We start from the raw sequence: 24,707 nt of genomic DNA, 5'->3' as shown, positions 1-24,707 counted from the left end.
CACACATTTCCTTCCCCCACTTTTTCAAGTGAGAGTGTCCAATGGGCAACTCATTGAAACTCGGGTCCCCCCAAAATGTAAGACAAATGTATCAGTGAATAGAATTATTTGCACTGTACCATTTTTATTAAAACAACACCTATACATCTCACCTATCCTCAAAACATGGTACAGTATGTAGAAAACTGGCTGCAAGAAAAGCCTAAGTGTAGCAATATAATGGCAGGTGACATTAAAGATTCCATGGTTTTTCACAGGGTTTCCCAAAACTGAGTCTCCAGCTGTTTCTGGACTACAACTCCCATCATCCCTAGCTAGCAGGACCAGTGGTCAGGGATGATGGGAACGGTAGTCCAAAAACAGCTTGAGACCTAAATTTGGGAAACCCTGTGCTAGATTACTGGTGGGAAGTTTTAACTGCTAGATGGAGCTGGTTTAGTATTAATAGGCAGAAACCAATTTTAATTAGTGAGGCTGATGATAAAAGTCATTTAGTTCTTAAAGCTGTATTAATTGTGATGTGGTAATGAGGAATGAAAAAGCAAATATTAAATACAGCATTTTCTCCAAAAAATAAGTAGTTGTCCTGTACAATTTAATAAAGAAAAATTTACCTGTATCTTGATGGAGAAAGAAAATTCCCTGACACAATGACTGCCAGATTCATTGCCCAGCTGAGAAGAGGAGTTTTTCACTCCCACTAGCTATAATGGGAGGTAATGAACTATAGTAGCCCGTTTCACTGATTCGTTGTAGTCTGCCAGTTCTGAAGGCTGTGTTATGTGGTCTATGCACAACCATACTCCATCTTATGGAGAACCATCTTATGTTAGTTCTGACAGTCTGACAATGCTGGAACAAAATCTGTACTGGTGAAACATTTCTGCCAGTATGCCAGTGAACCTCTAGCAACATGTCTTGTTAACCCCAGAAAGGCACCTATATTGTCACTAATAAACCACTCAATTTTGTTTACCTTGCGAGGTGGGGTAGATTTTCCAGAATCTAAATCCAGATCTAAATATTCCACTTGCTTATCTTTAGGTTTTACCATAGGACTGCTTCCCCCATCGAGACTGCTGCTCCCAAACAGAACCTGAAATTATAATTAAAATGTTTAAGTCAGCAATGGTGACAACTTTAATGGAATGTAGTGTTCACTCCACAGCATGTGAGAAACTGACTAGACCCACCACATTTTGCAACATGCCTTGTAACATAGCCCTGAATATAAGCAAATCTGAAAATGAGGTAATAAAAATGTCATTCTTGAACTGTTTAACTACCTGTGTCCCATACTAACAAAGCTCTATCTGTGCTATATATTTTACAGCAGTATCATACCTCAGAAGGTCATGGATTCATCTCGAAAAGTTATGGGAACTGTAGTTTGCTAAGGGTGTAGAGAGTTATTACTATAACTACAATTTATTACCCCTGCCCCTAAGGTCCCAGGGCAGGTTACAACAATTAAAATACAACACTAATATTAATGTAATATTACACAATATTTAAAACAGTTTAAAACAACTAATAATTACAGAACTAAGGTGGATCCATATCTCTAGCTATCTAGCTATCTAGCTATCTACAGTGGTACCTCAGGTTAAGTACTTAATTCATTCCGGAGATCTGTTCTTAACCTGAAACGGTTCTTAACCTGAAGCACCACTTTAGCTAATGGGGCTTCCTGCTGCCGCTGCGCCGCCGCTGCACGATTTCTGTTCTCATTCTGAAGCAAAGTTCTTAACCTGGGGTAATATTTCTGGGTTCGTGGAGTCTGTAACCTGAAGCACCTGTAACCTGAAGCGTATGTAACCTGAGGTACCTCTCTCTCTCTCTCTCTCTCTCTCTCTCTCTCTCTATCTATCTCTTCTATCTAGTTAGCTAGCTCAGGCGTCAAATGTCAGGGTAAAGAGGTGCATCTTCAGCATTCGCCAAAAGCTATATAAGGAAGGTGCCAGACGCACTTCTGTGGAAAGGGAGTTCCACAACTTAGGGGCTGCCACAGAGAATGTCCTCTCCTGGGCCACCCCCTACCCTGAGCTTCTGAGGGCAGTGGATCAACCAAGAGGACACCCTCTGCCAATCTTACCTCCCAAGATGGCATGTAGGGGAGGAGAGGGTCTTTCAGGCATTTGGGCCCTGCATCATTTAGGGCTTTAAACACTAACATGAGCACCTTGAATTGGACCCAGAAATGAACCAGCAAACAAAGCTGTTGTTTTAAAACATGGGATATATGAAATCTGAGAAGAACCCAAGCCAGTAATCTGGCCACTTCATTTTCTGAGTCATCTTCAAGGGCGGCCCAATGTAGAGTGCATTAGAATAATCCAATCTGGAAGTTATCAGAGCATGTAGTATAGTGCCTCCTCCCCCCCCCCAAAAAAAAGTTGTGATGAGTGGTATGATACCACTTCAAATGTATAGTGCAGATGAGGTCTGTGACATCCTTTTAGAAAGAGCTGCACAGTAAAGAGAGTACTTAAAATGAAAACTACATACTGGATCATCACTGGACTGATTTGGATTCATGGGTACATAATTCTCTTCACTGTCATGTGAATCACTGCTGGAAGTTGTGCTATGGACTGAATCTGGTCGGGGAGACAAAGGAAACCTGGAGGAACTAAAATAAAGAGACATTGGTTTTAAAAAGTAAAACTGGAACCATCTTATGTATGCTTTGTAGCTGTATTATTATATTTGTTTAAATAATATTTATACTTCTCCACCACACCTTTTTAAAAAAGAAATAAAAGTTCAATGAAGCTTACATAAAATACAATAAAAACCTCAGTAATAACCAAACAGAGGAACAGATTGAGAGATGATAATCATTACAGCAGTATCGAAATGTAATTTAAAAATCCCATTGTTGACAATGTGACATATATTTGTGTGTCTTAGGTTGTGAGACAGGATGCCAAGACACCAAGAAAATGTGGACCTTGGTATGAAAACTGGTTCTCGATCGCTGCACTAGGGTATATGCTGCATTGAACATGTTAAGTAATTCTGAATGAACATGTGTAATCTTATGCTGCAAAAACACACCAACCCAAAACACACAATCTCAACACTGTGAGACTTGTTTATAAGTAAGCATATATAGAACTGGGGTGAAATGCTTCTTTTCACACCAAAGGTTTACTTGTACAATACACACACATCCACAAAGGCAAATATTTAATTTCTTAAAAGGGTGAGAAGACTTACTCTCGTGTAAAACTTCTGGTGATCGGAGATCTAACTGGAGCTGGCAATTCTTCCCATTCAGGGAGAGGTTTTATTTCTAGTGGTGCTGGTTTTACTATATAAAGAAGCAAACAAGTTTTTAAAATAATGTACTAGGAAAGAACTACAGTTCCTCAAAAGGAATTCTTACAATATTATTGCAATTCCCATTATTTTAAGGTCGGTGAGGAAATAATTCGGAATAGGAATGTGTTAAAATTAGAGAGCTTCTTCAAATACTTGAGTTTTATATATATACTTTCAGTTTACTATCAAACACTAACTAATGGATACTGCTAATTGAATGATGTAAATGCTAACAATTACTACATTTAGAAACGTTAATGTACGAATCTACTCTATGAAGTGCCTCCAAATTTCACCTTTTTAGGCTCTTGTGACCACAGTGAGTCATTAACAATCTAAACTGAGTCAAACTCTCACATAAACAGCATGGTTGCTGTTTTGCACACACACTGCTTTGCTACAGAAACTAGGAAGAAAAGGGCTTTTCTTTGCACCAATGTAAGCTCTTCAGGTCCATTTGTCTTCTCTTACACATGCAGAATTTAATAGGTTTCATTAATGCGCATTAATAGGAAGAAGTAGCTTTGAGACACTCTTGTGTAGCAGATGTTCAGTAGAATTTAGTTTTACTTTCCATGAATCCAGACTTATGATCCAGAGATCATGGTTTAAAATAAACTCTTATTTATTTAATGGCTTATTTTAAACCATTTAAAACTTTTGTCAATTTCAAAACAACCCAACTTCAAAACATCTTGTTTTGAAACACACTAGAAGTTGTTTCAAACCATGATCTCTGTTTCATAAGGTACAACAAGCCAGGATTCTAAATGCTGCCAAAGTCCTTCACCCAAGCATGCAGGAAGAGAAAGAGATGGGGAATGGACAAGCCTGAGATTTATAGCAGATCCTTCCTGCTCATGTATATAGGGCTAAGCCATGGTTTAAAATGAAATGTCAATGCAAACACTGCCTTTCTGCATATTTATTTACTTTACAAATTTACACACCGTTTCATGGCCTGAGATCTTCAATGGTGGGGTCACTGGAGTGTATAACCAAGCAGAGTTATATCTTGATGTAGCATGATTATGTAGTTATCTTAAGGCTCTGCTAGTTTGGGGAACGGGGCAATGCTTCTTAGCAATTGAAAACAGTCCATATTAAAATTGCAAAACTGCTATTTTACAAAATGAATAGCTATGGGTAATATTCAATGTTTGTCATTCTCAGAGAAGCCCCATTGAAATCTATTTCAGTGTGTACTCTGAGCATGTTAGTTGCACATCACCCTATACCCCCAGCCTTATCCTGCAATAACACCCCCCCTCCCAGAAATTGATCCCACCTTTCTAGGACTCATTGCAGTGTGCCTGCAGGCTACTTTATTTAGGATTAAAGAACAGTTTTAAGCACTTAGGTCAGTCACATACAGTAAATTATCTGCATATGGTGTTTCTGACAGACCTAATAAGTATGTACTCATAAGTACACTGTCCTGTTTAAAGAAGTTTTAAAGGACTGATGTTTTTATTATATTTTTAGATATGTTGTAAGCCACCCAGAGTGGCTGGGGTATAAATAATAAAATTATTATTATTACAGTCGTACCTTGGTTTTTGAACAGCTTAGTTTTCTAACGTTTGGCTCACGAATGCTGCAAACCCGGAAGTGACTGTTCCAGTTTGCGAACTATTTTTGGAAGCCGAACATCCAATGGGGCTTCTGCGGCTTCTGATTAGCTGTAGGAACTTCCTGCAGTCAATAAGAAGCCACGCTTTGGTTTCTGAATGTCTTGGAAGTCAAACGGACTTCTGAAACGAATTCTGTTCAACTTCCAAGGTACAACTGTATTATAAGTAAGAACCACTGACTTCAATGGGACTTATTCGTAAGTACAGTCATACCTTATGTTACGTTTGCTTCATGTTACGTTCTTTCAGGTTACATCCTGCGGCGACCCAGAAGTACTGGAAAGGGTTACTTCTGGGTTTCACCGCTCGTGCATGCACAGAAGCTCAAAATGACATCACGTGAATGTGCAGAAGCGGCGAATTGCAACCCGGGTTGAGCTCTTTTCATGTTGCAAACGGGACTCCGGAACGGATCCCGTTTGCAACCAGAGGTACCACTGTATGTTTATGTAGCAGTACAGCCTTAAGCACTTTTCAGTATTTATGAGACTAGATAACAGGGGTCTGTTTTGCAAATGGCCAAACAGAGTAGGGGACTGCACCATTCACAAGCTTTCAAGGCACTTGGTTTTCAGAGCAGTCTGAAGTAGCAGATCATATTTAAAAGCATTTTAAACCCTCAGACAGATTCTAAAGTGTTTGTGTGGTGATGGAGAACATCATTACTGTGAAGCACTTTTAACAAGTCCTCTGAATCATTTGACAGTATAAACATGCAAATGTATACTTCATATTTTGACATCAATGAACTTCACAGGAATTTTAAATAATTGTGCGTACACAAACATACGTAGGAGTAAGTCCATGGAAATGTAAGTGCTATGACATATACATCGTAAGTAATGGTCTACATTCTGCATATACCTAAAGGGACTGTTCTTTGTCACATATTCCAGATTCTGGGGCTGTAAGAACATTGCCTATCTCAAATGGAGCTCCACACAGCTGCAAAGTCTCCAAAGGCACCAATATTTTTTGAAAGCAATATGAGCAGCAACTTGTCCGCTGATTGATGGCAGTGACAGTTGACAGCTGAAGACCTTTAGTAGTAGATACATACTAGGAGCGGAAAAACTGCTTCATTCAAATGACAGTGAGATCCACAGCTAAGGTATGTGCTAAATGATGATTTGGCCATTATAAAACACTACTTTTCTAGCATTATTTAAAACCTCCCTCTACAATGGGGCAATGCAGTAAACACTAGCCTATCTCAAATTTTCAGTGCTCATTGTATATAGTTCGGGGTTGTTGTTTTTTTAAAAAAGTATTGTAATACTAAAGTAGTCCTATAAAGATCCCAATAGCTGCATCCCAATAGTCACATTATCTGCACCTTCAAGCATTTCACATTAGAAAACGTTAGTTAAAATAACCTGCAGGCTGGAAATATATTTGAAAACAAACAGTTATACAATCATTAAGCAGGCAGGGCTAATTGCTGACTGAAGGAAAGATACTTTTATGTACAGCATATTCCATTTTCTGTGTGCTAAGAATGCCTTTTCTTAAGCAGGAAATATTGCGGCTAACAAATAAGCGGACCAATAAATTGAGATAAGAGTAGCGACGACCATGTTTTTATAAGAGTTTCCCTTTTAGAAAACATTTTCATACACAGCCCCAGATACCATGCAGTGCTGAAGTACATACCCTTTCTTCTTGTAGTAAATTCACCTATGGTTTGGGAATCTGTTCGCTCTAAACCATGTGGCTTAGGTCTTAAAATTTTAGGGCTCTGACCTAATTGGTAAAAAGAAGAGTCTCTCTTAATATAGTTTTTTTATATAAAAAAAATAATAACTGGAAAAAATGGAACCCTATAAACAAATTGCCAAGCCCCTTGCAGAAAGGTGATGCTTAGAAGCGAAAGCAAGCAGCTGGTGGAAAGAGTCCTGCAGTGTGGCAAAAGCACATGCTAGTGCATAAGCACGACATTCCGAATGCATGATGGAAACATGCATGAAAGAGACAATGTAAGAAGAGATGGTAGAATGCCATCAACTGATGGGTCTCCTTAATTACAGGAAGGAGGTTCACAGGTGGTGTTGGCATAACCCCTGAAAGGCCATGCACACAGTTTGAGAGTGCTCCTAGATTTGGAGCTGACTGAGGAAGTGCAGGGGGCATCGGTGACCAGGACCACTTTTCACCACCTTCTGCTGGTATGCCAAGTGCACCTCTATCTGGAGGAGCTGACCTTACAGCAGCAGTCCACGCTCTGGTCACATCCAGACTGCTGCAATGCGCTCTACATGGCACCGCCTTCGAAGATGGTTCAGAAACTTCAGCTGGTCCAGAACTGGCCAAAAATGCACATTCAAAATGTATGTGAAGGGTTATTGTGGGTCACAATCTGTAATGGCCAAGTTCATGCTAATTCCTGTAGGAAAGTATCTTCTCTGTGTTGCCTTAAATACTGCTCTTTATGCCATAAAGCAGATTTTGGGGTAGTGGGGAAAGTTTTCAAAGAGCAATAATCACACTTCGGATTAACCCTATTGGCTACAATACTGTGCTGCACTGGATACTGATGCATTTCTGGGATCAGTTTAGTTTTTTGACCCTGAAAACCCGCAATGATTTGAGCCCATGTTGTTTATTGGACTGCCTGTACCAATGTTATCCTGCTCACATTTTAAGAACTGCTTTTGAGGCTTACCCTGGCATGTCTGTCTCCTAGGTTGGTAAGATGGGTGGCCACAAGGGAGATGCCCTTCTCTGTGGTGGCCCCATGGCTATGGACTTCCTTCCCCTTGGATTATGTCAGATTTCTATATTGTAGGCTTTTTGCAAGGCCTATAGATCTGGACTACCATCATGTGCTGAACTACCACCAAGCGGATGTCTCCACTGTCTTGTAGGAGAAAGATGATTAGATCATTATAAAGATCATTATATTGGAAAAGACTTTCCAGCAAAATCAGTCTTCAAATACAAATGAAGCTGTTCCCCGGCTGCTGCAGCCAATGGGACCTCATATGTTCATGTTCTTCACCACAGGCCATCTCCTTAGCATGCTAAGCTTAGAATCACTTTATGAAACAAAATTCCACATAGAAAAATGCATGAAAACAGTATGTGATGATCAGACATGCATTACTACTAGATGTGCAGTGCACATGCTCAACCGATGGTGGTGGAAACCTCCTGGTGAATGCATATCACATGTTCTGTGCACAGGTACTGATTCTGCCTCCGTGGGATGACTGCCAGTGTCAGGGTGAAACAGAGCAACTGTGCAAAGAATTTAATTTTGCCCCAAATGAGTGGATGTCTGCCACTAAAGATTGGGGGGAGGGATGAACTCTGGGGAGAGTGAACTCTGCTATATACCAATGGTATGGAGCTAAACCTGCCTCCTATTCCTACTCCTGACCCCCCCCCCCAATTTTTAACATTAATATGCTGTAAAAAAAAACAACCAGAACACCTGTTTCTGTTGCATTGTCCTGGCTCACACATCACTAAGACAAACTATGGCCTTCTGGGACCATGCAAATGTATGGGCTCCTAGAGAGGAGAGGAGTTCACAGCCGCTTTGCTCCTCTCTGGCCTTTTTTACTCCTGTGCTGCCCTGCCATTAGCAAAGCCATTATTTGTCATCTGAACGTCAGTTTCTGGTTAAGTTTTCTCCTTGCTAATTACGAATAAAACTTGTTTTGGAGCAAGAAAGTAACTGTGCCAATCGGTTTTCTTTAAATAGGTATCTGTAAAACTGTGGATTACTGCAATTTAAAACCAAACAAAACCAAATCCAGGCATAATTTCTAATCCCCAAGATGCAGCATTGGTTTACAGAGGACATCCCATTTTAGCTGTTAACAATAGACATGACTTCCTTTTGGTGAAGATACATTCACAAACTTGTGCTTGTCTTAGTGTACTTACTGTATCTTATTGTGCTGAACTGTATCAAACCATAGCTTTTAATGCATTCATTGTTGATTGATTATATGCATTGCCATTTTAATTTCCTTGTTAACAGCCTTGCAGATCATTATTATTTGAAATGCAACCATAAATAAAATAAAAGTTAAAAAAAATGTAGAAGACTTTGTTAGCTCTTCTTTATATCCCTTATATTGTCTTGAGGTCACAAGTCATTCAAGTGGGGAACAGTCCATTAGTCATACTGAACCATATTAATATCCATGTATATCTGGCTTAAACAGTTTGTGGGTTACAATCTATTCTAGTCTACTCTACTACAGTAACCTAAAATTGTCAGTCATCTTGAGGGCTACAGAACTGAATATAAATTTAAAATAAATAAAACAAAACCTTATCAAAGAGACTTTCAACTTAGTTACCTACTATTAGATTATTTAATACACAGAAAAAGCAATGCTGTTTACCAGTCACAGGGAAAGGTTATTTATAAACAGGGTAAATTAAAATTTAGTCAGGAGTTAACCTATAGTATTGGACCCTAAGGTAAGTTGACATAAAGAAAGTCATGGAAGGAAAGTTCTGTTCTCTCTCTCTCTCTCTCTCTCTCTCTCTCTCTCACACACACACACACACACACACACACACAACCTATTTCCCACTGCTGAGGATAACTCCCAGTCATCCACAGAGGCCTTTCAGGGGTGCAGGTTGATGCAAGAAGGAGAATGAGAAAGGAGCTTTCCTTCCACGAACTTCCTTAATTAAGCTTCTCTTGATATCCAAGCAAGAGGCACTTTAAAGATCCAACCTAGATATCTCTAGGGCAGAATACTAGACAGCTGTCATTAGTTAAGCAAGTTAAAAGTTTCCTAGCAGTGCTCACCATGTATCACTGCATATGAAATGCTATGTTACTATCTTGAAAGAGACAGGTATATAAACTAAAAAAAAGCAATGTTGCATCCTTGTTTTAACACAGCTTCAAAGACAGGAGCACAGGATAAACCCAAGAACCAAACTTGAAAGTGAAATTTATTTTCTGTTTTGCCTTATATAAAGGCGGGGACATATATGCATGTATATTCATATATAAAGTTATAGAACTGCCGTTATCTTTTCCAAGCCGGCACGCAACAACTGTTTTTTCTCTATATGTTCAATTTATAAATGTAAAAGTATCAAATTTGGTGGGTGGGGGGAAGACCTCATTCTTCCACCTCCAGCATCAGAGGCCCTATACCTCTGAATACCAGCTGCTGAGGAACATGAATGGGGAAATGGTACTGTGCTCATGTCCTTCTTGTGGACTTCCCCAAAGGCATCGGACTGGCCCCTAAGAGAACAGAATGCCTGTCTAGATGAGCTTCCTTCATCCATATGTACTAACAAACGCATTCTCAGTTCTAGATTATATTCCAAGTTCAAAGCATGGTGTTTTTTAACCTGCATTTTGTAGTTTTCTCTACTATTGGCTTACAGCTTAACAATGATCAATATTGCAGCATCTCAATATAGCTCTACTGAAAGAAAAGGCCGATAGCAGGATAGGCGGCAACAATGCTGAGCAAGAAAGGAAATGCACATTTCAAACAAGATCTTTCTGAGAACTTTGATCTCATCCATCCCTTTAACTGCAAGCACTGTTCTTTTTCATTCTTTATTACCAACCAATTCAATACGGTTTGTTTTTGTTTTTGTTCCATTTAACTAATAGATTTTAGATGAATGCCACCCAGTAGTGCTGAGAGGTAACAGGGATTTTTCCAAGCTGGAATCCAATTTGCTAGCAATGCTGCTTGCAACATACCATCACCAACACATGCAAGCTTTGAGAGGTTTAAGCGGCAGAAAGCATAATTACCCCAAATGCATAATTCAATAGACACAGTGCTGTCAAAAACATTCTTGAAGTGACATTTATTTCTGACACATATATGCTTAAACATTTGGTGCCTTTTAGTTTTTTTTAAATTAAAACTTGCTTGTCTCCGTATGGCCATTTCCCCTGTGAATGAGCCACAGTGAGCCTTGGGTTCATATACTTCCCTTAATCATTTCTCTCAACATGCAGGTCAGGAGTTGGTGTTTAGAAGCTTCTGCTTAGGCTTTTACTTTAATCACAGTTTGCCATGTTAGCTGAATGTTGCTGTTACCAGTAAATATGATTAGTTATAAAAACCCAATTTCAATCAATTATGGCGTGAATAGAAACTAGCCATACAGTTAAGGTTCATCACAGTTTGTTGGTCTGGATGTGATTAAGCAAAAGCAGAAGCCTCTGCACTGCCGCTTCCAGCCACATGGAGAAAGGTGAGAGGGTGCAAGCCAGATGCTGTATACAACACATTCCTCCTGGTCCACATTATGCTAAAGCAGTGTGATGCGTGAATGCAGCCATTATTTCACAATACATTACACTGGCCAGTGCTGCTAGGTTAGGTAGCTTCTGGTACAGCCTTCCAGAGGGCTCTTCCTCATTTATGGAAATAGCTGTTAACTGGGAGAGGAAGATTCATGATGCCAAATGCAAACAGCTAAGTATTTGCCCCTTCAGAAAGGCATATGCGCATAGAAACTCATACATTTAAATAGACAGTACAGAAAATCTGACGGTCAGCTGCCCCCAGGTTGTTTGTAATTGTGAATTTTATGTGAATGAAAAAGAATGCAAAACTGCTAATACTTAACATATGCCTACCTGCTAAGGCAGGCTTCCTCAACCTCGGCCCTCCAGATGTTTTTGGCCTACAACTCCCATGATCCCTAGCTAGCAGGACCAGTGGTCAGGGATGATGGGAATTATAGTCTCAAAACATCTGGAGGGCCGAGTTACAGGAAGCCTGTACTAAGGTTTTTGTAAATGCTATTTTTAAAGCAGCAGCATCTGTATTATGTATGGAATGTAAGAACCGCAGCTATTATATAGCCATATCATCTGAATGTGCACTTTTGCTAGCCTTACCAAAGAATAAAAATAAAAGTATAAGTCAGGCTTCCTCAACCTCGCCCCACCAGATGTTTTGAGACTACAATTCCCATCATCCCTGACTACCGGTCCTGCTAGCTAGGGATCATGGGAGTTGTAGGGCCGAGTTTGAAGAAGCCTGGTTTAAGTGGATTCTAAACACAAATGAAAATGCAGGTTCTGATCCAGTCACAGTTTTTTCCACGTATGATGAGAAGTAGCAGTACAATCTAGTGATGAATCAAAACAACCGTAAATATATTCAGTGTCGAGGTCTGTGTGTTTTAAAGGAAACTGTAAACTGTTAATATTGCTGCTTCAATTTCAAGCAGGATTTTATTCTGTGGAACAAGATGGGTGGGTGGAAGGACAAAACGAGGATCATGAAACACTCAAGAGTGGTTGGCAGTGCATGCCCCTTCCTTCCTTACCTTTCCTGTCTGGCTTGAGGTTCCTATCCACTGGTGGTGGTTCACATTCAGCAACAGGCACAGGCCGCCTGGGAGGGGTCTTGGGACTCGACCTAAACCCCATGTGTGCTGGCGGAGGGACTTGCATTCCAAACAGGGAAAAGTCAAAAGTGCCAGGAGTCATCGGCACATAGTTCGTCATTTCCTGGAAAGGTTCAGTAAAACTGCTAGAATGCTGCCGCGGGGGAGAGTTTGGGTTCATGGGGACATAGTTTTCATCCAATTCTTCACTTGAAACGCTTCCCACAGTCAATAGGCTTTTGTTTTTCTGGGAAATAAAAATGATTCCGACAGCAAGAAATTAAACAACATTCTGAACAGGTGAACAGAAATTTAGCGTACATATATTGCACAACACCTGACCAGTCTCAAAACATTTGTGTGTCTTTTTTTTCCCCTTTTGCAGGTTCTATGGAATCGCTTCACCCCATTTGCATTGTACAAGCTTCAGCCAGGATCTACATTTTGTCTCTATCTTGTAACTGACTGCCACACTCTACATGTTTTTAGTTAGGTGTGGTGTGTGTGTGTGTGTGTGTGTGTGTGTGTGTGTGTGTGATGTGAGCTTTGCAGCTTTCCATGTTCCACCGCTATCCCCATCACTTACCTCCCCTCCCTCCCAAGACTCATTTGCCTCCCCTGTTGTCTCACACAACACTATGAGCTAGCCCACTTATCATATTAAGAACAAAGCATTCTGTGTAGAAGGATTTCACAGCCCTGCCTCCATCAGAGTATACATAAGCAGATATGCCTTATGCTAATGTTGAAAATCAAAACATACTTACAAAGTGGTTATGAAAACCTTCCAATGAGCTTGATCTGTCATTCGGAAATGTCCGTGGAATAAAATAGCAATCTTGAGAACCCATATCTAAAGAAAGGGGAAGAAAGAAAGCATTGTTTTCCCCTCCTTTTTACACCTGGTGGCATAACACACACCATTAGCTGCAAATAGCACAAGGGGGGGGGGAATTTATTGGATGTTATTTTGCTGCTGTCTATGTCTGGTTATGCAGTCTGAATGCAAACCACTACCAATCCTAAAATCTGGAAGTAACGAAAGCACCCAGACCACATGAAGGAGAAGAAAGTGAGGAGAAACTTTAAAAAGAGGGAGATCTTACAATAGAGTATGTATTAAAAAAAAACACCCTAGAAAGCAAATAACTGTTGTAGTATTGCTACATTTCTTACCACCATTCACCGCAGATTACAGTAGGCTTTTTTAAATAAATAAATAAATATAGAAATACCAGGATAGGCAACATTTCACACACAACCATTCTGAAATGCACAGCCCAGCCCAAAGTGATACAAAACTGAACATCTTCATTATGAAAAACCATGTTGACTAGTGATTGGTCAATACATGTGTGTCTTATTGGACAACATATGGAAACCTCCCCTTACTCTCTCCTGGCCCCATTTCTTCACAGGTGACTCTGCCTGCCTGCCTGCCTCCCACCCACCTCACTTTACATTGCTAACAATTGTTCTATCTGCCGCCTTCTGGATTTCCCCTTGTTCCCCTTCTTAATTCTTTAAACTCACTTTTCACCCCTGGCATTCTTAGCCCCATACCACTCCCCCAGTTTGGCCTTGTGCATTGTCTGAATATTTATCCAGAATTTGAATTTTACACAAAAACCACACCAAGTAAATTTTAATTAAAATCTTAATTGCTTCAGAAGGCCAGGCCATCGCCGAAGCTCTCAAGCGCCTTTATAGAGCCGGGAAATGGTTGAGGGCATCCATATGTGTTATTTATAAGGTGCGATCCTTGCACATGGTGCTTTGCAGATCACACAGTAAACTCTTTGGAGTAGATTATTAAACTGGATAAAGAAAAGAAAAAAATGCAAGGCAAGCAGAAAAGAAGGGAAAATGTAAGAGCTATATATAATGAGTTCGGGTGTGCCATTAGACAACTTCAGTTTATATAAGGTTGGGAAAGTTTATTTTAAAATTGTGGAGGCCATCTTATTAGGTACCTGTGATTGATTCCAGACCTCCAAAAAGCATAATGTCAACATCCACTAACTTCTGCAAACTCAGTAAATATTGTTTTAAAAAATCTGTTCAGGTTAATTACAAAGTAGGTCAAGAGTTTTTGAGGTCTATCACGTCCACCATTTTTTTTTGAAACAGATCCTTAAAAAACAACAACAGGGAGCTATAACAATAATCACAGTCTATATATCTTGAATTTCTTATAGAGTGTATCTTAGCAGTTCATGTAGCACATCTTTTATTTTTTATTTGTTTGTTGCATTTACATACCACCGTTCCTTCCAAGGAGCTCAAGATGCTGTACATCAGTGTTCGCCAACCTTGGGCCTCCAGCTGTTTTTGGACTCCCATCATCCCTCACTAGCAAGACCAGTGGTCAAGGATGATGGGAATTGTAGTCCAAAAACAGCTGGAGGCCCAAGATTGGGGAACACTGCTGTACATGGTTCTCCTCCTTCCCATTTCACCCTCACAACAACCCTGTGGTGTAGGTTAGGCTGAGAGACTGTGACTGGCCCAAGGTCACTCTGTGAGCTTCACTGGCTGAGTGGGGATTCGAACCTTAGTCTCAGAGCTCAAAGTCCAAAACTCAAACCATTACACCACACAGGCATATCATACATCAGTATATTTGTAACATGAATTCAGAGTTGCACTGTCTTGATTCTTGCACAAAGAGATTTCTGCTCACAGGTTCCTGCTTCTCAGCTCCCAAACAATCCCCTATATTTAAGATCTTCACTGCTTTACAAGGAAGGTGAAGTAATTACCTATATGAAAAGTTTCCCCTGGCTGGAAATCATCTTTGTAAAAAAATAAAAATGCATTTCTGATGATTCAGATTAATTAAGAAAGGGAAAGGGAAAGGACACCTGGATGATTAAGTCCAGTAAAAGATGACCATGGGGTGTGGTGCTCATCTCATTTCAGGCCAAGGGAGTCAGTGCTTGTCCACAGACAGCTTTCCGGGTCACGTGACTAGCAAGACTAAACCGCTTCTGGTGCAACGGAACACCATGACAGAAACCAGAGAGCACGGAAACGCCATTTACCTTACCGCTGTAGCAGTACCTATTTATCTACTTGCACTGGTGTGCTTTCGAACTGCTAGGTTGGCAGAAGCTGGGACAAAGTTACGGGAGCTCACCCCATTGCGCGGATTTGAACGGCCGATCTTCTGATTGGCAAGCCCAAGAGGCTCAATGGTTTAGACCACAGTGCTGCCCGCTCCCTCCAGATTAAGTAAACCAGATTAAGTAAGTGTGGTGTTGTGGTTAGAAAGTTGGACTAGGAACTGAGAAATTAGGGTTCAAATTCTCACTCAGCCATGAAACTCACGGAGTGACCTTGGGCTAGTCACTGCCTCTCAGCCTCACCTACCTCACAGGGTTGTTGTGGGGATTAAATGAGGAGGGAGAGAACAATGCACACCACCTTGAACTCCTTAGAAAAAAGGTGGGATCTGAATACAAGCAAGCAAAAACTTGGAAGCCAAAATGAGAAGTTGTGAGTCCACTTAACTATCTGCCAAAGGAAAACATAGCCTGAGTCAACAGGCTTCAACCACTGCAAAGCAATCTCAGAGGTAATTTGCAATGGAGAAAAGAAAGGACTGCTAAATCCTGCAAGTAGCTTTTCGCCTAGAATATCCCTGCTTCCAGCTGTTTTTAGCCCTGCAGATTTCAAAGCCCGTATTTTCAAGATAAACCCAGGTTTGGAACACTGCAAAGTGTATAAGCAGCTGGGGAAGCGCCATGGAGAAAGCAACTAGGAATAGAAAAGTTAAATACACCTTTCCTGCCCCTCTCCTCAATGCAAATTTCCCTCTCTCAAGAGAATATTGAGAATCAGTCTGTGGGAACTGAGGCGTGATTTCTCACAGCTGAAGTGTAATGTGTAGTTTCCCCCCAAGAACCAAGATTTCCAGGGCAGATCTTGCTTTTTTTTTTTAGAGAGGCTGAATTTTGGGAGCACCTCAAGGAACATTTGTGTTAAAGCATAGCCAGATGAAAGAACACTAACCTTTACGAAATATATTCAAATCCATGGTGGAAATTGTGTTGCTGCGCGATGGGGGCATTCCGCCAGTAGGGATGCAGTAGCTGCTATCAGTGTCTGAGGAAGTGCGGGAGATATTGCACACCTCCACAGGTGAGCGGTCCGAAGGATGGTGAGGTTTTGGTGGCCGAGGTGGAGGGACATCTGGAATAGTCTCTAGCTTCGAACTCTGAGCCAATGTTCCTTCTGGGAAAGTTCGTGGAATCTGGTACGTACTTCCAGGTGTTGGAGGAATGTCATAACTAATGGAGAAAGCCTTCAGTTGTGCATCAAGAGAAGATGCTGCAGATGGAACACTGAAAACATGTTGCTCTCCATCTGCATCAGTCCCAGAAGGAGATGGCTTCGGTAAAACGTCATGCGAATAACTCCTTGGCAAATTATAAAGGCTGCCATCCACAGATACGGAGGCAGCTCTCGGCGGGGGAGAGTCATAGACACTTTGCTGTTGAAAAAACCCATTCACTGCATGCTTGTTCAGCGACTGTACAGATGTTTTATGGGAAGGCACATTATCATTGCAGTCTGTTTCTGAAGAGGCAGTTTTTGCTGTGTCAGACTGTGACCTAAATGCAAGATTTTTTTAAAAAAGAAAGTAATTTCTTGGCATATCCCAAATTTATTACAGGAACTTTTGCACATTTTGCAAAATAATCAGCTGAAAACAGTGAATCACAACTGTAAACTATAACTAATAGTTTGATTTTATGTGAATCACATTCATGCACCTATAACATATGGACTCTTTATACTAGAAGGGGAAGTTTCTTATTGTGTTAAAAAGGGTGAAATCACAAAGGCTGCATATGCATACATGTCACTCTCATTCTAATGTCTGGATCCAAAGAATAGCTACACAATGATCCTCTATATTTCTGCACTGTACACTGAAAGTCTCAGTTCCTATCTGTCTTGTAGATTTCGGGTGGGAAGGGTATTACAAGGGTAGTTGGCGTGGAGGGCCAAAAACCACACAAGTTGAAAATAAATCAGGTGACCATTTCCTAAATTAATATTTGCTAAGCTGGTTACAGTCAAAATGTGAGAATTTGGAATATGTTGGTTAAGTCTTAAATTCACCACCCTGGGCTCCTTTGGGATAAAGGGCGGGATATAAATTGAATAGATAAATAAATGTTAGGTACTATGTTTAGTCACAATATACACCCTAAATAACTAAACAAGATTATTATTTTTCAATTTTGAAGTATACACATCAGTCATTTCAACTGTGAGATTTTCGATTTCAGTTTGAGAGCTTTAGTTTCATCCTTTTTATTTAAATACTTTTTGTTTTTTAAAGCAAGCAAGCTTCATGCTATAATAAGGGGAAACCTTGTTAAGATGAGACAGGAACTGAGACGATTTGCAAATTATAACCTGTTGCTATATGCAGTATTGATTGCATTTTGTGGCCATTCATAAAACCACTATATAACACACAGAGAGAAGATGTTTATGTTCTAAAATCAGCAAACCTATCTTGCTCACATAGCAGGGAATTAAAAGTGAAAAAGCCTGTATACTTAAAGGAGGCTGAGGCATGAAATGCTTGAATTTGTTAACACAGGGCTGCATTGGCACATCATAGGGATGCTAACTCTTGGCACTCCAAGAGTTGGTGGACCGCAACTTACACGATCCTTTAATGAGGCCATGCTGGATGGAGCTGATAAGAGCTAGGAGTCCAATGACAATCAGGAGGGTCACAGGTTAGCCAGCCATGCAGTGTACCATACTTAATGTTTCCCCTCAAACATGTGGCTGGGCTCCTGCTTCACTCCTCCCCTAGTATGATGAGCATCACCTCTTCCCTGGAGCTCAACAACGCCCCCTAGGTTAGTGTTACTTTCAAACTAGGAATTATGATTTGCTTCATTCCAAAGGAACCGGGATGTGGAGCCAAGGCTTTTCATCAGCTTAGCAATCATAGCTGGTTTGGCACAGAAGAACCACAGTCCCCATGTGGAAGTCACATTAATCCAGGGGTCTTGTTTCTCCGACATGCTAATGGGGAGGAGCAATATGCAAGCCACCTCAAAGCCCACAGTGGAGCATTAACTACGGCTTACTATTACATGCTAACTGGCACGGTATGAATAGCACGGCTACCTGTCATTTGGGGCTGGGCTGGGAAGACAACTGTTGGATTTTTGTCGGGGGAAAGAAAAAAGAGCAGAATACAAAGAATGCAGGGCAGCCACAGCATTCTTCAGTTATGCGTAGTAATAAAATAATAATGATAATAATAATAATGATAATGATAATAATAATAATAATACCCTGCTCATCTGACTGGGTTGCCCCAGACACTCTGGGCAGTTTCCAACATAATATACAAAAACACCTCTAAGGATTCTTCTCTGAATCATTTTAAAAAGCACCCCCCCAAAAAAAAAATGCCCACAAAAGCACAAACAGCTTCGCACACCGAAACACAACCCTTTTTGTATGCTTGGATCCTCCAGGTGGTTATTATTTGCATTGCTTATTAAAATTTCACAGCACAACGTGCAACACACACACACTGAAATTGATTCAAGCAAGTTATAGCTTTGAGGTTAAAGTCTAAACACCAGATCCCAAACAATTCACATTACACTCACTGCAAGGGAATCTTTTTACTTTCAAAATCCTCCAGCAGTAAATACTCCTCCCCTTCTTCCGAGATTATGTATGAGCTGGTTTACAAGTGCATGATAAAAATTGAGAGAGGTCAGCAACACAAACTATTTTGAACAAAAAGCAGCCTAGTTCTTGGAAAAATCATGGATAAAATTTGTTGTTTCCCCCCCAAAAAGTGTACTGATGTTAAGATAGGCAAGTAATCTGAAGGTTTGTAGCACCTTGACCATGTGTGCCATAGGGAGCAGATTAAGTGCACAATAAACCCACGAAATAAAAGGGTATACATATGCACTTATCCATTTGTCATACAGGGGCCATGTTTTGTGAGGGGTTTTTAAAGGACCAAATAATATAGTGAAATCAATACATTGTCACTGTCAGTGGTTAGATGGCAACACTAAGTCTGTCCAAGACTGATGAGCATCAAATGCCATTGCAACTGGAGGAGATAGGCTTTTGCAAGACGTGTTCAAACTGCAACAGCAGCAGCCAATGTCGGATTTGTCACCATAAGCACTTTTATGAGGGAGGAAGTTAACATTTACCTTGTGGGTTCAGGCTTCTTGCTCTGACAGTTAATTAGTAACAGGTAGTCTTGTGGATCTTCTTGACTTGAGGCAGACTCTGATGGTGGGATGTTAATTAGCTGGTATGGAGGAGGTAGGGATGGTTCTGCTTGCACAGATGGCAGGGAAGTGTTGACAGCCGAGGGCAATTCGGCAGGTGCCTGTAGAGAACTGCCAGGTAGCTTCACAGCATCTACAAATGCAAAAAGCATGCAGCAGCATTCAATCCTTGCTTAATTGCATTTAAGTCTCTTTAAATCAGAGCCAAGACCAACTGAAGCCTTTGAAAAATCAATTAATCATGAGATGCTCAGCCAATTAATGTGATTTGCATTTGAATAAATGCTACATTACTAACGGGGGGCAAATGACATTACAAGCCTGTAATGTAGCCTGCTGTTAATATCCCCATATTGGGGTGGATGCAACAAGTGCCCTATGTTGGAAGGAGTCATGGCCTGTTCCTTGAAACACCCCTTTTCCTGCCAGTGGGTTGATCCAAAACTCCATTCAAAGCAAGAGCATGGCATGGCTAGCCAAGCCATGTAAGCACCCCACTTTCAATGGTCTCTCCCGTCAGATATTCAGGCTAGTTGGGGGAAATGTGTATGCCCTACTCATCATCTTGCCAGCTTCACTAGGCCACTGCTTCTTTCTTCCACTCTTCTTCTTGCCAATTGGGAGAAGGGTCTAATCCTGTTTTAAAGCAGTGTAAGTTGGTGGCCATCAGCACATCTTGTGGTAATGAATTCCATAGTTTAACTACTTGCCTTGCGCTGGGGGATACAGATTACCTGTCTTGAGGTGAGAACAGCTAGACCCAACCACTATCATGGGTCAAGAGTTGTGTCTGACTGCTTACTGTTTCAAATGTGTCCCTCGGTGAATCTGCATGCTAAATTCTAACATCAGAAAGCCACAGCAAATGACCCCCAAAGACCTTTCAGAATAGCAAAATATTCATTTCTCTTCCTGTACTTGGTTGCCACAACCAACAACATAACATCTGCGTGTTTCTTAAACGCCGCCCCATGTTGGTGTAGCACACTGTACAATACACATAAACTGGATCTTTCCCAATATCCAGCTTTACATATGAGCAGAAAATTACCACCAACCTTTTGAGAAATAATAAATAATTTAAAGGCAGCGTGAACATGTTTTAGATACCAGCTCCACCCCTCCACAATGATAAGACCTTAAGCAATGTCAGATTCAGACGCAGAGATGGAGGCACACTTCACAGAACATGGGAAGAGGCAACGGAAAGTGATGAATCAGCTACAAACAAAATTGTCTTGCAGTGATTGTCTTGCACTGCAACTCGTTTTCAGGAATGAGTCACTTAGGACATCTGCACAGAAGCAAAACAATCCGACTGCACTTCAAATTGATACCAAGTAGAAATGTGCAGATACAATGGCAATGGACGTTAAGTGATTAGCTTACAAAGGAGCATGGGACAAAAGGAGTTTTGTCTGCAAGCTGTAAACCATGCCAATTCAGAGCACATCATCCAAAGCAGGGAGTACATCTGAATCACATGCATCTATTTTGATTAAAAGCCCACACGTTATTTTGTACAACATTGTGAACATTTGTACAGGCAACTTCCTACACCTCTTTTATCCTACATTCAATATCACTTTGTATCCTGTAAGTTAATAAAGAGGCAGAGTCTACACACGCAGTGAACTAGGGGTAGGAATGAGGTGGCAGAACAGACTCGACTGCCTCAAGACATGTGTGGATGATGCCAGTTTCAAATGCTCCTCCACAGTGAAAATGTGTGTTTATAGGATCTTTCAAAACAATCACATTAATGCTGTTTGAATCCTTCAGCAAAAGATAGATTTTCACATCTAAAAATTGCATGTTCGCTTCTCAGATTTTTAAATGTGCAAATCTATCTCTTGCTGAAGGATTCAAACAGCATTTCTTGCCTTTCCTGCAGAAACCTTACAAAAATCAGGACACAATTTTGAAAAGCCTTCTTCACATTTCAGAATCATACTAGGAAGACTTGGGCTAAAATCTCACCTTAACCACAGTATAGTTGCAAGGTCTTGGGCAAGATGTTGACTTGGTGTGGATGCATGGGCTCCTGGAAATAAGCTGACAGGTGCTTTGCACCTCCCTTTTTGCTGCCTGTGGCCATTTGACCTAAGCCAAGGTTTGACTTAATGTGTTGTACAAAACGGAACTCATGGTTAAGCTCTGTCCTCACTAACCATGAGTTAGCCAAGGATTGTTCCTGGTCACACCTTGTGGTTAGTCTGGAGAGAGCATAACCATAAGTCCCACTTCAGAGACTTGGGGAGCATATGCATTTGTCCTAAGCCAAGGTTTAATGTGACAAGTGAACCAGGAGCCATATCTAACACTGTAGCTCCATACATGCACTGGAATGTCTTCTTCCTCTCCTCCCCCCCTCCAGCTCCCCATTCTTTAAAATTAGCTCCAGAGGACACACCAGAGCAGGTTTTAAGAGAACATAGGAGAAGAAGGGGAAACAGAAGTCCCAGTGCACCAGCAGAACTCTTCTATCTTAGCTTTCAAGCATTAATGGTGAAATGAGGGCAATGCGACATCTTGGAGACATTGATGGTGCGTTAATACAAGTCAGCTAGACGTTCCTCGTGTTAAAAGTGCCATTACATGTTCAAGACATGCTGGGAAAGTCAGAATAGTCAGTGAATAAATTCATTTTCATGTCTATGAACTAATAGCAGGGAGTAGCTGTTAAGATCCTTGGGGAATTTTTGCAATGGTAGGTAACAAATACTAAGTCAGGTTCCATTAATTATTATTATTTTATTGCTGTGTACTAAAAGATCTGCTTTTCTGTGGCCACTGTTCCACATAACCACAGTCTGGCAAGTCAACCCCAATGCTCAAGCTGCAATCAAGCTTTACCTGTTCAGCTAGCTTATTACAACCACAAATATATATGTTTAAATCTACAGCCAGACAAATTATAAAAACTCGTTACTAGCCACTATGCAAATACTGTCCTAAAAATATTCAAGCCTATAAAACCAAATACAGAGCCTTTCTCTTTTGCCTCCAAAAAGGCAATGCCTTCTAGAGAAACATACAAAAATGTAGCTCTATATAGTATAAAGAATTCAAAATAAAACTCTTCAGTTGTTGACTGCGTCTACATGATGACCCAATATTTGCAAACTTCCAAACACTGTGCAGTTTTTTAAAACAAGCAAACACAGCACAGCAGACATCTGCACTGCCTTGCAATTGTCTCATAGAGTGCTTTGGGGTTCCTAGGGGGAAAGAATACAAATTAAATGCTGGGGGAGGGGGGACCAAGGGGGGAATCCTACCTTCTTCAGTAGCGTTGAACCCACAGATTTCACAAATACATTGAACCCACTTATTCATCTCCTCTTCACTGTCGGCAACCAAGTAGAAGACTCTGTCTATTGTGTTGATGTCAAAAATATAGCTGTTTTCAAATTCTTTTTTGTTAAATGTCAATCCAGCATCCACTTGTTGACACAAGTTCAAGTCAATGATACGAATTGGTTTCTTGGCATGGTCATTTTTGTAGTATTCCAACACATCTGGATCCCCTGTCAGTCGACCACTGCGGAGCACAAACCACCTCCTCTTCCATGCCTAGAGAAGGGAAGGCAGAAAAGATTCAGGCAATTCATATTTTATACCAGTGCATTACTCGGCCAGCGCTGGACACAATAAACAGTTTTGTAAAATATTCAAAGCTGTAAAATTGTATCTTAGACCAAAGTTCTGGAAATCTTAAATATCATGAATTATTATTTAGTTCACTAAACCTCCACTAAAAGGGACAGCAGCGGCCTAAGAGGGAAAAGGAGGCACATGGTTGGTCCAGAGTGCAATCTGTTACTAAGAAACTCAGTTCGACTGGAACTCTGCACATGCCCAGAGACATTGATCCAGTTCACATGTAATGCTAAGCGAAGCCACAGCTAACCATCAATGAGCAATCATAGGGGTAAGCCAAAAACAACCCATGTCTTGAGCATACAAACCATGGGGGTCAGGTGTGCAGCCAACTCTAAGCCAAATGATGACTTAGCTCTTGATAGCACGGTGTAGATCCAGGCAGGGGCCACAATTTTCCCTCTGTGTTCACTTGTCACGCCAAGCCATAGCTTGGTTGAGCAGTACGTGAGTACTGTAAACAATCAGTGCAGTGCCATTGCAAGACAATAAGAGGAAACTGTGGCAGTTCAAGTTTAGTCCCATCATGGGGAGCTCTAGTGGCTTCTACCAAATATCTCTACAGCAGCTGCTGCATAGGAGAATTTCCCTGCAAGAACCAGTATGCACAATCAATCATGAAAGCCTAATTGCTGCCCCCCCCAATATCTCAGCAACATAAATTCAAATAACATTAATCACTTCTAGGACACCTTCCAGCAAGCACCTACGTCTGGTAATTGAATTAAGTTGAAATTTACAGTAAGTCTAACTTTGAATGGGAAATGCCTCCACCTCTCCCCACAAAAGTCATCTCAGTCACCAGGTTGGACAAAGACTCTTCGGTTGACATCCCTGACACTATGCAGAAGGAAACTTGCATTGATAAGCTTGGTAATGACTCAGCAACTGAGTTAATTAACTCCCAATGTTCCCCTCCATCTTGCTTTGTCCCTAATGTAACTGTCTTTTGTCTTAAGAGTGACTGCTTCCCTCAGGAAGTCCTGTCCCCTCAGTTCCCACTTTGTTCAGTCTTCTGGCCAGAAGCGTTGCTTCACAAGTTAAGTGTTTCTCCCATGAGACTGCCCATTCACTTCACTTTGCCTAGTCTACTTGCCGTCAAGGATCCCCATGGGAGCAGACCTCCTCCCTGCCTCTTCTCCTTGTCTGGTGGTTTGGGCAGGAACTTTAAGGGAACGCAAGTTTCACATGCTCTCTGGACAACATTTGTACAGTATTTTAAAATCTTATTTGGCTGAGCGTTCCAAGGACATCAGAGTGCATGCTTGGGACCTCAAGGAAGCCTCCCCTTCTTTCTCTGGGACAAATAGTGTTTGGCATTTTATTCCTCTCACTTCTCTCCACCTGCTTCATTTCTTAAATCTTGCCATCTTTCTGCCCTCCCATGGTCCAAGCCCAGGTCATTTGCACTTGATAGTTCATCCTCCTG

At 41.0% G+C, this 24,707-nt stretch overlaps 1 protein-coding gene across 4 annotated transcripts in view; it reads right to left on the bottom strand.

Moving 5' to 3' along the window:
- GAB1 (GRB2 associated binding protein 1) overlaps nt 1-24,707 on the bottom strand; it is an 82,557-nt gene that overhangs the window by 2,193 nt on the left and 55,657 nt on the right. For 2 of the 4 annotated variants that reach the window (XM_083519999.1, XM_083520001.1), the window contains exons 2-10: nt 22,897-23,191; nt 19,535-19,748; nt 16,326-16,927; nt 13,079-13,164; nt 12,252-12,558; nt 6,615-6,704; nt 3,223-3,316; nt 2,509-2,632; nt 977-1,096 (exon numbers count right to left, since the gene is read on the bottom strand). In XM_083519999.1, the coding sequence (XP_083376125.1) occupies nt 977-1,096; nt 2,509-2,632; nt 3,223-3,316; nt 6,615-6,704; nt 12,252-12,558; nt 13,079-13,164; nt 16,326-16,927; nt 19,535-19,748; nt 22,897-23,191 (1,932 nt within the window). The remainder of the gene's footprint in view (nt 1-976; nt 1,097-2,508; nt 2,633-3,222; nt 3,317-6,614; nt 6,705-12,251; nt 12,559-13,078; nt 13,165-16,325; nt 16,928-19,534; nt 19,749-22,896; nt 23,192-24,707) is intronic. The other 2 variants (XM_083520000.1, XM_083520002.1) reach the window with 1 other exon arrangement.

This window comes from Podarcis liolepis, assembly GCF_965112155.1.
Source record: "Podarcis liolepis genome assembly, chromosome: 9".
In the NCBI taxonomy this organism is placed as follows: Eukaryota; Metazoa; Chordata; class Lepidosauria; order Squamata; family Lacertidae; genus Podarcis; species Podarcis liolepis.
This window is presented reverse-complemented; position numbering and strand designations above follow the sequence as displayed.